The 18,152-nt window shown below is 43.0% G+C and overlaps 1 protein-coding gene across 6 annotated transcripts in view; it reads right to left on the bottom strand.

The window, feature by feature from the left end:
- The window catches only part of FLNB (filamin B), a 137,955-nt gene that overhangs the window by 65,814 nt on the left and 53,989 nt on the right, over positions 1–18,152 (bottom strand). For all 6 annotated transcript variants that reach the window (XM_082412038.1, XM_082412039.1, XM_082412040.1 and 3 more), the window contains exons 2-7: positions 15,901–16,149; positions 13,540–13,637; positions 10,641–10,788; positions 2,027–2,145; positions 1,123–1,200; positions 51–213 (exon numbers count right to left, since the gene is read on the bottom strand). In XM_082412038.1, coding sequence (XP_082268164.1) covers positions 51–213; positions 1,123–1,200; positions 2,027–2,145; positions 10,641–10,788; positions 13,540–13,637; positions 15,901–16,149 — 855 coding nt within the window. The remainder of the gene's footprint in view (positions 1–50; positions 214–1,122; positions 1,201–2,026; positions 2,146–10,640; positions 10,789–13,539; positions 13,638–15,900; positions 16,150–18,152) is intronic.

The following is an 18,152-nucleotide window of genomic DNA, read 5'->3' as shown; positions in this document are numbered from 1 at the left end:
CTTCAGGTTCCTGAGGATTATCTCAGGCTTTGCAAGAGGAGAGGTGTTACCTGCTGTGTAGATGTCAAAGTAGGTGGGCTTATTGGCGATGTTCCCAGCAGCTTCCAAGCCTGGACCTTTTGCAGTGACTTTACTGGCATCTCCCTGGGCCTTGTCGACATTTACTTCGAATGGGCTCTTGGAGATGTGCTGTCCTGCAAAGAGGACTGTGACCTACAAGTGACAGGCAGGTGAGACATCATCACTTCTTCCTGCTCAGCGAGAACACTGTATCAAGCCACATACACCGACAGCCTTCTCTTTCATCCTCCTGATCATACACACAAAGGTGCGGGAATCAGGAGCCCTGGGGAAGTGGCCTCAATGGGACTCCCATATGGCTCCACCAGTCACACAGCTGGGCCTGGGACATCATGCCTTTAGCAAATTAAAACACATCAGACATGCCTAAATTAGCCTCTATAGTAGGATATACACAAATACTTATACTTCAATCTCTAGACAATGGATTCTTAAGGCAGCTGCAAGTGGGACCACTGTCTCCCTAATATAATGCACAGTTCTAGGATTTCACACCTAAGAGTCAAAGTATTTTTCAAGGGACCAAGATCATTTTCAGATACATGGATTTGAGACACAGTACAGATTTCCATCTAAACTTTGAGTCAAAGTTCTCATCTTTTAAATTTTAAGGCTTATCAGGTTGGGTGGGCCATTGGCCTCCACTATAGTCATCTGGCCTTCTCTGCACCCAGGCTTCGATGTTGACAGAGGCTGCAGAGCACCGTGAAGAAGGATACTTAAGGAAGCATTAAAGGCAAAGAACCCACAGCTTAGCAGTTACACTCCAGGCTTGCAGCTACAGTTATTAGTTACCTAGGTGGAGTCAGAAAAATCTTATGACATTGCAAAGAACTTAGTGGAATTCAACCAATCTGCACGCAGTAACTAATGTCTCAAGTCTGATTCAGAGGGATCCCAAATTTTCTACAATGAACATGGATACTTTTATAAACAGAAAGGAAAATCAGAAGTGAACTTAAGAAAACCACTCTTCTTCCACATATAACGAAGCAGGCCCAGAAGGGCAGTCCAAGCAAAGGCCATGACGTCTTATCTTACTTTGTGCAGTCCGGTGACCTTGGGCAGATACTCCACAGAGTATGTCTTGTTCTTATCGCTGTCAGGGGTCACTTGTGCCTAGGACGGAAGATGAGCAACAGTTAGAGGTGCCGGGTATGAGTGAAAGCATGCTATGCCAGCCAAGGTCCTGCAGCAAGGTGCCAGGCCAGGAACCTGCCTTGGCTATTTTCTGCCCCACCACTCCTGCAGGATGCTCCAGGAGGGAAGCAGCCTGAAGTCACAGAAACAAAATCACACAGCACAAAGGAATAACCCGGTCAGGATTCTCCACTGTCTCCTGGCTGTAACTCTCCAGATGAGAGACACTATGAAGCAATTAATTTAAACCTTTATTGGCCCACTAGTTATTAAGAGCTTATGAAATGCCAGCCCAGTGTCAGGTACCAAAAATAAAACAAATCAGGCACAATTCCTACCCAGTGGGAGAAACAGACAATATGCCGGTAAACTTAGAACTTCAGATGGTGCTAAGCACTAGGAATAAAATATAGTCTTAAGAAGGTAAGTAGACAGAAGAAACAGTTATGTGCAAAAGCCCTGAGGGAGGAACCAGAGGATGGTCAGCATGGGAAAAGAGTAGGGAATCAGTATTGTTACTGTATTGTATTTTATCAGTAACAATAGCTAAATCCTTCATAAAATATAGGATACTTTATTTCATTATATTAAAAATTGTGTCCCTAGGTATGAATTTATATGACTTTTCAAGGCACAACCCTTGGGCAAGTTACTTTAACCTCTGTAAGCCTCAGGATCCTTTTGGTAAAAAGCAGCTTTTGTGGTGAGTTTTAATGAGGAAAATGGAGGCACAGTCCCTGGGCCTGTTACAAACTCCAAAAGCTCCATGGGATGCTGACAGGGAAGGCAGCATCCTCCAACATACCTCCTCTTTGTTCCCTTCTGGGTCCTCGACAAACACCATCACGTCTCCTTGCCCGGCGCTGATGGTGTCCACAGTGAACTTGGCCGGCTGCTTCACCATGTTTCCAGTGGGCTCGATTCCTGTCACAGGTTTACACAAGCACATTACAAGCTGGGCCAGGCCCCAACACAGGCTATCACCCATCGTGTCTCTTTTAGGGAACTGAGAGATGGGACACAGCTCTGCCACTCTCACATGGGAGACGGCGACAAACTGTGATGAGGATAATCAAACAGGTCAAAACCCCTAATTCTGTCCTTTTTTAAAAAATTTTTATTTATTTATTTATTTATGGCTGTGTTGGGTCTTCGTTTCTGTGCGAGGGCTTTCTCCAGTTGCGGCAAGTGGGGGGCCACTCTTCATCGCGGTGCGTGGGCCTCTCACTATCGCGGCCTCTCTTGTTGCGGAGCACAGGCTCCAGACGCGCAGGCTCAGTAACTGTGGCTCACGGGCCTAGTTGCTCCGCGGCATGTGGGATCTTCCCAGACAAGGGCTCGAACCCGTGTCCCCTGCATTGGCAGGCAGATTCTCAACCACTGAGCCACCAGGGAAGCCCTGTCCTTGTTCTTTAAGCAACATCCAATTCTGAAATATTCAGAGCACTTAGGTCAAAAGGCTATACAACTGTGAAAATGATGTGGTAACTAGTAGCAGTGGGGCTTGCCTCGAGGGGGAAGACGAATGAAGTGCAGAGAATGGCTCATTTTTTATTAAAGAGCATTTTTTGTTTTTTGTCTTGGCCGTACCACGCAGCTTTCAGGATCTTAGTTCCCTGACCAGGGACTGAACCCGGGCCACCACAGTGAAAGCACCAGAGTCCTAACGACTGGACCACCAGGGAATTCTCTAAAGATGACTTTTTTATTACTTGAAATGTTTTTAAATTGCCTTATTATTTTTTAATTAAACTTTTAATTAAGATGATTGAGCAAATTAATTTGAGATAGATTCACATACAGGTGTAAGAGATAATAATGCCCATTACCCAGTTCCCCAAATGGATACATCCTACAAAACTCGAGTACAACATCACGACAAGGGAACTAACCTTGACAAAGTCAAGATACAGAACATTTCCATCCCATAGGGAACCCTCGTGTTGCCCTTTCATAGCTACCCCCTCAGAGTACTACTCTGTAACCTCTCAGAGTACTAATCTGTTCTTCATCTCTATAATTTTATCATTTCTAAAATGTCATATAAATGGAATCACACATTACGTAAACTTTGGGGATTAGCTTTTTTCCACTAAGCATAATTCTCTGCAATTTCATCCAGGTTTTTGCCTGTATCAGTAGCTTGTTCTTTTTATCACTGAGTAATATTCTATGATATGAATGCACCACTGTTTAACCATTCACCAAGTGAAGGACACCTGGGTTGTTTCCAGCTGTCTATTACTGATAAAGCTGCTATAAACATTCATGCACAGGGTTGTGTGTGTGGACATAAGTTTTCATCCCTCTGGATAAATGCCAAGGAGTGCAATTGCTGGGTCATATAGTAGTTGCATGTTTAGTTCTTTTTAACACTGTCAAACTGTGCTCCAGAGTGGCTGTAGCATTTTACATTCCCATCAGCAACTTATAAGTGTCTTGTTTTTCATCCTCTTAACTGCAAAAAGTTTCAAATTGTTTTAAAAAAAATTTTTTTAAGTAAAATCCAGTCCTCAGGCCGTTTGTCTATGCAACATTTTGAGTTCTGCTTGAGATGGTGCCCAGGTAGCCTGTAGGACGGAAGCTAAGGAAGCTTATCTTGCAAGAGAGTGAGGTGATCCAGGAGTGCACCCTTCATTGACAGAAAACGCTCACACACAGTCCAATGCTCATGTACCATGCCAAGACATCAGCAGATCATACTTTTACAAATGTTTTAAAAGCTTTTTAACTTTGATGGGGTCCAACTGATCTTTTTTTTTTCCCTTTATGGATCATGCTTTTGGTGTCAAGTCTAGGAATTCTTCGCCCAGTCCTAGATCTCGAAGATTCTCTTCTATATTTTTTTTCTGAAAGTTTTATAGTTATATGTTTTACATTTAAGTCTGTGATCCAATTTGAGTTAATTTTTATACAAAGTGTGAGACTTAGGCCAAGGTTCATTTTCTCTGCCTCTGGATGTCCAACTGCTATCGAATCCTGTGCGGAAAAGGCTCTCTTCCCTCCACTGAGTTCCCCCTGTGCCTTTGTCAAGACTCATTTGTGCTTATTTGTGTAGGTCTCTTTCTGGGTTCTCGATTCTGTTCCATTGATCTATGTGTCTATCCGTCCACCAATATCACATAATCTTGATTTCTGTAGCTTTATATAATAAGTCTTGAGAGCAGGTAGACTGATTCCTCCCACTTTTTTTTTTTTTTCAAAATTGCTTTCCCTACTATAGTTCTTTTGTCTTTCCATATGTTTTACAATAATAGTCTTTTCTATATTTATAAAAAAAATCTTGTTGGGATTTTAATATCAATTGTGTTAAACTCATATGACAACTTGGGGAGAAATGACATCTTTACTTTTTCAACCCATGAAAACAGTGTATCTCTCCATTTATTTAGATCTTCTTTGACTTCTTCATCAGTGTTTCTGTAGTTTTCAGCACATAACTCCTATCATGTTTTATTACATTTCCACCTATTTCTCAGGTTTTTTTTGAGCAACTGTAAATGGCGAGGTATTTTTAATTTCAGTATCCTCGTGTTCATTCTGGTAGACAGAAATACAATGGATTTTTACATGCCGATCTTAACATCCTGTGACCCTGCTGAACTCATTTGTTCAAGGAGATTTTTTTTGGGGGGGGTAGATTTTTTATGGTTTTCTACATAGACAATCATGTCATCTACAAATAGGGACATTTTATTTATTGCTCTCCAATATGTACGTCTTTTATTTCCTTTTCTTGCCTGACTAGACTGGCTAAAATCTGCATCATTATGTTGAAAAACAGTGGTGAAAATAGACATCCTTGCCTTGTTCCCAATCTTAGGGAACACGTTCAGTCTTTCACTATTATAATGTTAGCTGTAGGTTTTTTGGGGTGGCTACTCAAATTTCAAACTGAGGAAGTTCTTCTCTATTCCTCTTTTTTCTGAGTTCTTATCATGGATGGCCACTGAATTTTGCCAAATGTTTTTTGTGTCAATTGATATGATCACGTGATTTTTCTTCTTTAGCCTGTTAATATATGTTGACTGATTCTCTAATAATGAGCCAGCCTTGCATCCCTGGAATAAACTCTACTTGGTCATGATGTATATAATTCTTTCTAAATATTGCTGAATTTTATTTGCTCAGATTTTATTGAGGACTTTTACGTCTATACTCATGAGTGATACTAGTCTGTAGTTTCTTTTTTGGCACTGCCATTGTCTGATTTTGTTATTAGAGCAAAACTAGCTTGATAAAATGAATTGGGAAGTCATTCCCTTCTCATATTTTCTGGAAGAGATTGTGTAGATTTGGTGTTAATGCTTCTTTACATGTATGGTAGAATTCTCCAGTGAAATCATTTGGGCCGAGATTTCTTTCCCAAGATCTTTCAAATTACAAATTTGGTTTATTTAATGGATACAGGACCATGCAGGTTATCTATCTCATCTTGGCTGAGTTTTGGTAGTTTGTGGTTTTTGAGGAAAGTCTGTTACAGTTATCCATATTTTTGCTTATCACGTTCTCTCTTCCTGTTATTCCAAAATTCCTTCTTTCATTGTTTCCTTTCTGTCCAGAGAATTTCCTTTACCAATCCTTTTAGGGGATGTGCCCATAACAAATGATTTTAGTTTTCCTTTATCTGAGAATGTCTTATTTCCACTTCATTCCTGAAGGATATTATCCCTGGATATAGGATTCTGGGTTGACAATTCTTTTCCTTCAGCACGTGAAAAATGTTGTGTCACTTCCTTCTGGCCTCTGTGATTTTTGATGAGAAATCTGTCATTCTATTTTTCCACCATACGTAAGATGTCATTTCTCTCCTGCTGCTTTTAAGCTTGTATTGTCTAGTTTCTTGAAGTCTGTCTAAGATGTGGCTTGGTGTGTGTGTGTGTGTATCCTGCTTGGGTTTAGCTCAGCTTCTTGAATCTGTAGGTTTATGTTTTTGGCAAATTTGGGAAGTTTTCAGCCATCAATCTGTTGAAGACGTTGGGTCATTTGTTACTATACCTGGATTTACATTAGGTTTCCAATAAATAACCTAGTTTAAGAAAAATTGGTGATAGATTGTTATATAACAAGATAATGTTCATACCCTGTTAGGTAAGAAATGCAAATTGAAGAAAATATAGAGTCTGAACTCATTTCAGCATAGAAAAATGGCTGGAAAGAAACACCTCCAATTTTTTTTTTTTAATTTATTTAATTAATTAATTTATTTTTGGTTGTGGTGTACGGGCTTCTCACTGCACTGGCCTCTCTTGCTGCAGAGCACGGGCTCTAGGTGCACGGGCTTCAGTAGTTGTGGCTTGCAGACTCTAGAGCGCAGGCTCAGTAGTCGTGGCACACGGGCTTAGTTGCTCCGCGGCATGTGGGATCTTCCTGGACCAGGGCTCGAACCCATGTCCCCTGCACTGGCAGGCGGATTCTTAAACACTGCACCGCCAGGAAGTCCCTAAAGATTTATTTATTATTTATTTAATTTATTTTTGGTTGCATCAGGTCTTAGTTGAGGCACGCAGAATCTTTGTTGCGGCGCACAGGCTTCTCTCTAGTTGTCGCGCGTGGGCTTAGTTGCCCTGCGGCACGTGGGATCCTAGTTCCCTGACCAGGGATCGAACCCGCGTCCCCTGCATTGGAAGGAAGGTTCTTTACCACTGGACCACCAGAGAAGTCCCTCTACATTTTTCTTTTGTTTAAAATTTACATAATGATTGGGTCATTTAACAAAAAGATTTAAACATTTATAAATATCCACTCCATCTAACTCTGACAGCCTGAGGAACGACATACTCTGCACACTGTCCAAAGCCGGGGACTGGGCTTGTCTACCCTGGTTAACCATGGTTGGTTAGAGGCTGAACCACGTTCCACACTCTGTAAACTCCCTTGGAGCTAATGCTTACCGTGCAGAGAAACAACTGTTCCATAGGATTACTCAGAACGAAGCGTGCTGAGGGCTCACTATGCAGTGACTGCTTCATACAGAACACAGGTTTCATTAAAGGTTTCTGCTTAGCTCATGGATGCACACTTTCAACATACCGAACTCCACAAGGGAGCCCACCACAAAGACCTGTTTGTGGCTGTAGATTTACCTCACCCTGGCCCTCTCTCCTTTCAGTTAATGGGTCTCAGTGAATGGATCTGCAAATGCTAAACGGCTGGTAACTGCAAACTGATCAACATCCAAAATAAAATAAAACAGGGACTTCCCTGGTGGTCCAGTGGTTAAGAATCTGCCTGCCAATGCAGGGGACACAGGTGCGATCCCTGGTCCGGGAAGATGCCACGTGCCACGGAACAACTAAGCCCATGGCCACAACTACTGAGCTTGCGAGCCACAACTACTGAAGCCCGCGCGCCTAGAGCCTGTGTTCTGCAACAAGAGAAGCCACCACAATGCGAAGCCTGCGCACCGCAACAGAGTAGCCCCCACTCGCTGCAACTAGAGAAAGCCCGCACGTAGCAACGAAGACCCAGCACAGCCAAAAATAGATAACTAAATTAATTAATTAAAAAAGAGTACATATTGTATAAAAATAAATAAATCAATAAATAAAATAAAACAAACCTACCAACCGTTTTAGAAACTAGAAGATGAAATGTTCTCTATGCCTTGGTTCTGCTGGCAGAAATAAAACAATGTGGCCACATAGGAGAGAACAAATTGTCCCTCCCCTTGTCTCATCATGGACAATGTAATATCTAAGGTGCTGCCCATGTGGCCTCACATGTGGCCCTGCTGCCTAAAATAACCATTTTGTCTTCCTACTTAAAAAGAAAAAAAAATTAAACACAGAATTACCATATGATCCAGCAACCCACTTCTAGGTATATACCCCCAAAGCCACAAGTAGAGACTCAGATACTTATATACCCATGTTCACAGCAGTATTATTCACAATAGCTAAAAGGTAGAACAACCCAAATGTCCACTGACAGAAAAATGGATAAACAAAATGTGGAATATGTATACAACGGAGTATTACTTAGCTTTAAAAAGGAATGAAATTTTGATACATGCAACAACGTGGATGAGCCTTGAAAACACCACGCTACATGAAGTAAGCCTAACACAAAAAGACAAATACTGTATGAGTCCACTTATGACGTACCTAGAGTTGGCAAATTCATAGAAACAGAAAGCAGAACGGTGCTTGCCAGGGTCTGGGGGGAGGTGGGGATGGAGAGTTACTGTTTAATGGATACAGAGTTTCAGTTTGGGAAGATGCAAAAATTCTGGAGATGAATAGTGGTGATGGTTTCACAACACAGTGAATGTATGAATGTACTTAATGACACTGAACGGTACATCTAAAAATAGTTAAATTAGTGAATGTTGTGTTATACGTATTTTACCACAACAAAAAAAATGCAAAGAATACACACATATGCATACATATGTGTGTGTATATGTTTCCTACCTAAGTGCATAAAACTTACAAAGAGGCAGATGAAGGAAATGGCAATGACTAGCCACATTCCTTGACTGCAGCAAGAGGTCATTTTCTAGAAAACAGCACCGTGAAAGGAAACGGTTTCACATTAACAATGGGGAAACATGACAGCCAGCGATAAGGTTATTGCAAACAAGCACTTTATGCCTTGATTAGATTCAATCCATTTGACCAATTTTGTTGACAGGAGATTTGGCTGTTTGCAGCTTTTTTGCCTTTAAGGAAGAATAACCTTTCAAATCAGATTCCTTATTCCAGTCACTATCTTTGGTTATAGCTTAGAGAAGCACTTTTAAAGCAAGTGTGGACATGCCAACCTTCAACTGACTGCATTGGGGGGAGGGCTTCAAACAAAGTCCCCAGTCTCCATATAACACAAATGATTGCACAGACCCCACCTCATTGCCAAAAGGACTTCAAATGGCAAGTGGGTCTCTTCCAGAACTATCTGTCCTCTAGTCTAAATCATGCTAAAAAGACAGATGAGAAGGACTTGGATACTGAGGCTGAGAACAGCACACGGTCAGCACCACTGCCCTGGTCGTGTGTCATCTCAAGCTGATGCTGGGACTTCCTTGGCGGTGCAGTGGTTAAGACTCTGCGCTTCCACTGCAGGGGGCATGGGTTCTACCCCTGGTTGGGGAACTAAGATCCCGCATGCCTCATGGCACGCCAAAAAAAAAAAAAAAAGACTAAGCTGATGCCAAGTAGGGCAATGCTATCTTCAAAGGGAATGAGTAGATAGACAAGAGCTCTGGATGTTTACAAAGTCAATGTCATTTTAAAAAAAACAAGAAAGCGGAAATTATCCTAGATTAAGAGTCTAAGGTAAAATAACAAGCAAATACAGAAAGTGAATCTTAATCAGATCTTGGTTTGTAAAACGAGAAAAACTGTAAAAGACAATCGTAGGACAAGAGAGAAATTTGAGTATAAACTGGATATCAGTTGTTACAAAATTACTGTTCATTTTCTTATGTGTGATAGTGAATACTGTGGTTACAAAAGAGGATGTCCTATTCTTACAAGAGACTTGGCTGATGCACTGAGGAGTGAATTGTTACCATGCCAGCAAATTATTTTCAAGTAATTCAACAATCACACACATGCACACACACATACACACATGGGGTGAGAGACCACATTAGTATGTTAAGAACTGTAGATTCTAGGAGAGGACATACAAAATACTTCGTGTGTGTAAATGCTATCCTAACTGTAATTATGAAAAATGAAGAAACAGAATGCACTCTTCCCCCTTGCCACAGAAAAGGGAACAAATTGTATCTTGCTGTACTAATCTTTACCAGAATCCACACTGGGCTGAAATGCAACTGTTCTCTTTAAAAAAGCTGATGTGCTTTAAGTCAGGTGCCAACCAGAAAACCAAATTCCTCAAAATGCCTTTGACCCACTCTAACGTTCTGAGCAGAACACTCCTGGCAGCTGGCTGGGAGATCATAAACAGGATGTCTTAGCAAGGAAGTATCGGCCAGGGGTTAACAATAGCTCCCACTACATCTGGAAACCTGCAGCAGCTTTAGCATAACCGAAGGAGAAATGAATCAGCAGCTAGAAGACCCAGGCTCCTGCCCCACCCCACTGTGGTAATCTGGGGGACCTCCCCCACCCCCTCCTCCCTCCACCCCGACCTCCCCTTTCCTCTGTGGATTGGGCCTCTGATTCCTCATCTGAAAAATGGGAACAATAGTCCTTTCTTCATCCCAGGGTTACTGCACCCAAGTCACAAAGCAACAAACTCATCAGTCTCCATCACATTAAAGCAGCAGCGTTTCTGAAAGCCTGAATTCACAAGGCAGAAAAAGATGGTCATAAACAAATGGACCTTTAGGTAGAAAACATCTGACAAAGGAGGCCTGGGGTGCCTTTAAGTATGAAGCCTGTACATTCTTGATTCTCAATAATCAAGACTAGAGGACAAGCCTCAAATCCAACATGACCAGTGCTTACCTCTGCCATAGGCCCTGGCTTTCTTGGGGTTGAGTTTCGGTTTAAGAGGAGCCCCTGGCTTGAGCTTGGCTTTGGGGAACTGGGACAGGTAAGTCATCACCGAGTGCTCATCCACATCCGGGTGAATAATTTCTTCAGGAGTGATGACCTAGAATAACGACATGGTAGATGAACACCCAGAACATATCACTTTGCAACTACAGAAGTTTTTGCAAAAATCTCTTAAAGCAAACAGTACTCTCAATAAAGTGAAACTACATCAAACTGGCATGCCAAAATCAGTTGTTTTTTTTAACCTTTTAGAAGTGTCACCATCCCCTTTGGAAGCTGAGGACCCTCTCCAGACAATTCTATACATAATTTCCAGAGGTTCATACCTCCCCACCCTGAAAAAAAAAAAAAGGCCACTCACTCCTCTTTCCAGAAAAGATAAGCTATTATCAAGTAAGGAAGAAGAAATAAGAACACGTGGAATTAAAGCATATTACCAAAAAGTGCATAGATAAACTGGCCTTTTTCTTTGCTCTTTTATCCATTGTCTGCATTTCTATTGACTCAGCTACTAATAAAAAAATAAAAATAAAACCAAAAAGAGATAACACAATGACATATTAGATATGTGCTCTTGTAATACACTGAATGTTTTTGTCCTCCCCAAATTCATATGTTAAAACCCTAATCCCTGGTGTGATGGTATTAAGAAGTAGGGCCTTTGGGGGTAAGTAGGTCTAGATGAGATGAGATCATGAGGGTGGAGCTCCCATGATGGGATTAGTGCCCTTATAAGAAGAGGAAGAAAGACCAGAGCTCACTCTCTCTCCACCTCAGTGTAAGGACACAGCCAGAAGGCAGTTTGCAGCTGTCTGCAAGCCAGGAAGAGAGCCCTCACCAAGAAGTGAATTTCCTGGCACCTTGATCTTGGAATTCCCAAGCTCTAGAACTGAGAAATAAATGTCTGTTGTTTAAGCCACCCAGTCAATGGTATTGTTATAGCAGCCTGAGTTAAGACAGGTCTCAATACATTAAAAGCCATTTAAAAAATAGGAAAGGGGGGGCGCTTCCCTGGTGGCGCAGTGGTTGAGCGTCAGCTTGCCAATGCAGGGCACGCGGGTTCGCGCCCTGCTCTGGGAGGATCCCACATGCCGCGGAGCAGCTGGATCCGTGAGCCACAACTACTGAGCTCTGCGCGTCTGGAGCCTGTGCTCCGCAACAACAGAGGCCGCGATAGAGAGAGGCCCGTGCACCGTGATGAAGAACGGCCCCCGCTTGCCGCAACTAGAGAAAGCCCTTGCATAGAAACGAAGACCCAACACAGCTAAAATAAATAAATAATAAAAATAAAGGAATTCCTTTAAAAAAAAAAAAAAATAGGAAAGGGGAAATTTTCTCCTGACATTCAGCTTAGGAGCAAGATTTGACCTGTGCTGGACAGGTGGCCTCCCTGAAGGTGTCACAGTCCCAGTTCCACCAGCTGACCCAGCCCTTAACAGCACAAAAACTTCTCCTGCCACCAAGAGGTAAGCCACTCCTCCTCAGATGAACAGAAGGCTCTGTCTCATGAACAGGTCAACCAAATGCAGATAAACAACATATGTACCCAGCTTCCACCACTCCATGATAAAAAAGAAAAGAGGAAACATTCTGATAATTAGCCTGCAGCAATGAAACAGCTATTTGGGTTTGTACAGTCGCCTCCAATACGTTTTGCAAAATGTAGGATGTATGTTGATTTGGCATTTCTCCTAGGCAGCTCCTTCAACAACTTTACACACTGCCAACATCACATGAACGCCAAAAGAAGATGGGTTTTGGTTTAAGGGGAGATGAAAAACATATCATACCACTTCCTGAGGGCGGAAGAGCCAAGGAATGGGCCTTGGAGAAGAGACATGATGCCAAAACCAAACCAAAGAAATACAGGCAAGATTGTCTACCTCCCAAGGGATCCTGTTACAAATACACTGAACTCAGCTCTGAATACCAACTCAAGACCTTAATGGAGCCTGTAATGAGGTCATCCATCCCCTGGCGCTGGCTACCCACAACTTTTCTTGACCGAGTATTTGAACATGGGAGTCATGGTGTCAGGGGTTGCTATTTAAACTCCTTGGAAGGGCTTAGAAGATTGGACCTCAACTAAGCAACGTGGCTACTTAGATGGTATCCAAGACATATTCAATTTCCAAGTTCTGTTGTTATATTCCTTTGTTAGGATTATGAGCAATATGAATTCTTAAACACTTTCCATTAATGGCGAGTTATCCTGGTTTAAATTTCTTAAAAAGTTCTAAGTGACTTTCTTGAAGATATTGGATTTAAAAAAAATGTTTAATAGGTTAAAAATGGTCAAATATTGGCAATTTCTTATGGTTAAGGTCCACATTTGCAGCCTGGCATCCAGACATGGCCTTTGTGATCTTTGGAACAGAAATACTAGAAAATTCAGGACTTCCCTGGTGGCACGGTGGTTAAGACTCTGCACTCCCAATGCAGGGGTTCAGGTTCAATCCCTGGTCAGGGAACTAGATCCCACATGCATGCTGCAACTAAGAGTTCACATGCCACAACTGAGGAGCCAGTGAGCCACAACTAAGGAGCCCGCCTGCTGCAACTAAGACCAGGCACAACCAAATAAATAAATAAATGAATAAAATAAATATTAAAAAAAAATACTAGAAAATCTGTCACATGTGACAGTGAAGATCTTTAGGGGATCTACAAGCACCTAAGTCAATGAGAACCTATTAATATGGGTAAACTGAGGAAGATGGGAGACAGCCACAGACAATGCTCATTGAAAGCTGACCACTGAGGAGGTCAGACTGCCTGCCAGACCCAAAGGCATCCACAGAGCATCAGGGGAAACAGCTTCATGGGACACGCATGCTTCTACACATACCTGTGGGACACCCAGCCAGTCGTCTGCCTGCTGCATGGCTTCTCGTGCATTATCCACAGGCTTTCGTGGATCCCAGGATTCCCAGTCTGGGCACAGACCTGTTAACATCACACAAAAGATGCTGTTAGTATTAACAGACTGAAGAGGTTAAAGGAAACCAGGTGCCTAAACTAAACTCACTCAGTCTCTTGAGAGAACAGTTTCTTCCAAAACTCTTAGTGAACTGTATGCTTTATGGGCCAAAAGTATCACAGATATGAGTGGGCCAAAAGTATCACAGATATGAGTATGCTAAGGTAGAAACTATTCTTCGTGAGCTGAGACTTCTTCTTCAGGCTGTTATCTTCTTGCATTCAGATAGGAATTTATCCATTCCTTAAGGGTGTGGTGTAAATAAATGAACAAACAAAGCCTGTAAAACCATTTGGGCCTGGTACCTTTTTGCAGGAGAGATTTTTTGGACACATCACACTCACACTTCTGTGCTCTGGTCACCAAATGTGTGGGGTTGACATCAGCTGTGTGTCCTATGATTTAACTTAATTCTGACAGTATCTACCTGGAAACAGTATCAGAACCCACAGGCTAAGGGCTCAATCCCACAAGACTCCCCCAACCCCAACTTCAGAGCCCAATCACAAGTCCAGGTTTGTCACCTGGGCTTCTGACCAACCAGCTACTAATCAGAGGTTCCTACAACCCCCTCCTCAGGTTGGATTGTTTCCTAGAGTGGCTCACAGATCTCAGGAAAACAGTTTACTTACTGGGTCACTGGTTTACTATAAAAGGACTTTACTAAATGGAAGAGATGCATAAGGCAAGGTCTGAGAAGGGGCAAGGAGCTTCCATGTCCTTTCAGGCACACCCCGCCCCCCCCCCCAGGACCACCACATGTTCACCAACTGGAAGCTCCCCAAACCCCGTAGTTCAGGGATTTTTATGGAGGCTTCATTACACAGGCTGGACTGATTAAATCACCTGCCATTAGTGGTTAACTCAACCTCTATCCCCTTTCCCCTTCCTGGAGGTCAGGGGACAGGGGAGAAAGTTCCAACCCTCTAATCACTGATTGGTTCCCCCGACATCCAGCCCCCATCCTTTGGGGCATTCCAAAAGTCACCTCATTAACAAACTCAGGCATGGCTGAACAACACCACTACCACAGCTCTTTTCGCTTAGTAAATTCCAAGGGTTTTAGGAGCTCTGTGCCAGGAAAGGGGACAAAGACCAAACATATATTTCGTATTATAAGTTACAATATCACAATCCCAATCCTGGATGTATCTAAAAGACTGAACTAGCATCCTGTGTACTTACAACATTCACTTGCTCAAAGGCCTAAACCTAGAATTATCTCAAAAACCTTTGTAACCACAAGAAGTATAGGGCTGGAGTAAAAATCCCCAGGTTTAAACTGGAAAGAGGCACCCTAAAATGTGTCTTTGCATGGAAGCAAGAAAGAGGGCACTGGGAAATGAACTAATGCTGAGCTTTGAGTTACTTCTGGATGACACCAGCTTACAGGCTCTCAAGGAAGACTGGGGCCTAGGGCCAGCCCTCCTTCCCTATCCAGTTGACACCAGCTAGTTGAGAGTGTTGAGAACCACTAGCTTACTTAATATCAATGTGCTCAGCATATACAGAGCAATCAGTAAATGGAAAATATGATTATTAGGGCAGATTTTTTATTAAAAACAATTTTGGAGGTGCACATAAACACAGGCTCTGGTTTTTCTACTGAGAGTGTATCAGCAAACTCTACCCATCAATCTAAACCCTCCAGTGAGGATAATTACTACCTTGGTGTACATTCAACCACTCAGAAAAGAGGAGCCCATCAAGGGTGGAAAAGGCTCCAACTGGATCCTGACCAAACACTATTTCACAGCAATGCAGAAAGAAAAGGGCGGAGAAAGCCATATATAGTCAACCCAGTGGTTGACAAAGACGGGTACTTTCCACTCAATAAAAGTTTTTAGATTTTCATGCCAAACCACCTAATAGGGCACATGCTGAAGCCAATGGGAAACTAGGCACCAACTGTGGAAAGAGGGAGAAGAAGCAGGACTTGGGGTCTGGAAGCCAAACTCAAGTTCTGCTCCGAGCATGAAGGCCTTCATTCAGAATTTGGGTAAATAATTCAATGCTCAAACAAGTCTATGGATGGACCTAGAAGACATGCCATCAGAAAGGCAAACTGAGGCATTTTTAGTTCCTTTAGTTACCTTACAATGGGCTAGAAACCAAGAGAAACACACCAATCACAGCAAACCTAGCTTTCCCACCAAAAACCAAGAGGTTTAGGGGTCCACATCCCCCACCCCTCTGGAAGGGATGGCTCAGGCAGCCACGGGCACTTACCTGGAGCACAGCTGTCTACCAGGGCTCCCAGGGCTTTGCCATCCTGCCAGTTCTGGTTAAAGTTGGTGATGGGCAAGTAGGGGATCTTGTTCTGAATCCACCCCAGCAGCCTCTGCTTTGGCGTCTGCTTCTTGGCGTCGTCGTCCCCTTCGTCCTCCCACACAGGCATGGAGATGGAGTAGTGGAGGATCAGCGTCCACACCAGGCCCAAGATGAGCTTCAGGTTCCCATCCACGATGGCTTTGCTGTCTGAGCAGAGAGACACAGGCCTGGTCAAGCCTCTGGGTTGCACAGGTGTGAATCACACTCTTTGTAAGAAAGTAAATGTAGTCCTCAACTGTTTGTTAGAGAACCACACTGAGCTATATGAGAGTGAAGGGATGCAATGCTGGCATTTGCTTCAAAACACTTAAGGATGCGAAGAGATGAAATAAGATTCCAAAACGCTGTCAACCAGTGTCATTGGATTATAAGTCCATGAAAACGCATTATTCCACTGTCTCTATTTTTACATGCGTTTGAAATTTTCCATAATAAAAAGAGGTTTTTTTTTAATTTCAAGAAGTCGTTTCAGAAATATAGACAATAACAAGAGGTGGCTGCATTCCAGAGATAACCACCTGTTAACCTGGCAGTATACTGTCTACCAGGTTGTGTGCACACATATGTGTAAGTGTTTGCTGCCGGAATTTATATTATATTATAAATTATAGTATATTATACAATAATATAATTTGTATTATACTATATGATCAGTCTTGAAATCTTTCTTTTCACTAATCACTATGTCCTAGATATCTTTTCCCTATAAAAAGCTGTTTCTGTTTACACCCCTATCTACATGTTTAAGAGGTCATTTTCTCTCAGATCTCACAAATACTGGGTGTTATCAATCATTTTCATCTCACTTCTCTGACAAGTTAGTCATTCATAAAAGAAGACTGTTAGTTAGCTTAACTAACAGTTAAGCTAATCTAATTGGGCAAAGTGTTGCCAGGAGGATAAGTGACTGGCCAAAGGCATGGCCCCTTTTCTAGTCGTCCCCCAGCTTAACAGGACATGCCCTGCCACTGGCCAGCCCCTTCTGGAACTCTCGCTGCCACTGGTTTCTACTTCCCACTCCCCTTGGCTTCCCTGTGGCTCTCTGTCCTGTTTCCAACCTCCATCTACACCCATCAAAATTCAAACATTATCTCCAAGATATGTCTTTCTGTCTGTCTCTCCATTTCCTACACCCTTTCCCCACCAAACAACCTTTGTTACAACCCCCCCCATTCTGCCAGGACCCCAAGGTGAAAATGTCAGAATCACCTTAGACTCCTCCTCCAAAGCCCTGGCACAGTTCCCACAATTCTCTCCCTACCTCTTGGCAAATCCTTTTCTACACTCTCTCCCAAAATATGTGGCCCTTCCTCCCCTCTCTGCTTCCTCAACAGCCATGAAGCTCCATCATTGTTCACATAACCCGAGAACCATCCTTCTAGTCAGGTACCCCTGCGCTTCCCAATTCACCAATGGTCCCTGCCGCCCAGAGTTAAACTCTTTAGACATGTAGCGCCTTGAGAGACCTACACAACCTCCACCCGGCCTGCTTTTCCACCCTTGTCACTGCCACCCACCACACTCCACATTCCAGACTCCCCACTCCCGGAGCACATCTTGCTATGAACCCCCTGGACTTCTCCACCTCTTCTGTATTCCCTATGATGACAAGGCCCTTCACCCCATCCTCCTGCAGGACAAACCCCACATCATCATTCAAGGGCCAGATCTAACAGATGGCATCCTTCACTCCCACCAGCCTCTGTGTAACCACACCGGGGTCCTCTCATGAAAACAACCATTCATTCCTCAGCCTCCCCCCCCACCACACTCCAGGGCTGCGAGCTCCTGCTGGGGAGTAACTGAGCCTTCTTCATCCTGCAGCTCCCCACGCCCTGTCCCTCCCTCCCACCCACCCACCGCAAGCCACCTGAATGTTGGTTAAATACACGTCAAACTGCACTTAATGAAACCCAGCTACAACCACATGAAAAATAAACTCACATGCCGTTAAGGAGTAAATGGCATGCCATTCAATACTGAAAGGGTGGGGCTTTTTTTTTTTAAATCAACCTGTTTACTGTTATGTCCTCTTATAAGAAAAAAGAACCCTCCTAAAAGCCCACACCCAAACCCACAGAAATCAAAGGTAATTTCACAGTTGCAGGTCAGTCATAACAAAACTTGATCACGTAAAACTGGACAGCGTA

The sequence above is a fragment of the Balaenoptera physalus genome, assembly GCF_965194825.1.
Source record: "Balaenoptera physalus genome assembly, chromosome: 11".
Taxonomy (NCBI): domain Eukaryota; kingdom Metazoa; phylum Chordata; class Mammalia; order Artiodactyla; family Balaenopteridae; genus Balaenoptera; species Balaenoptera physalus.
Note: the sequence above shows the minus strand (reverse complement) of the source record. Positions and strands in the feature narration are given on the sequence as shown.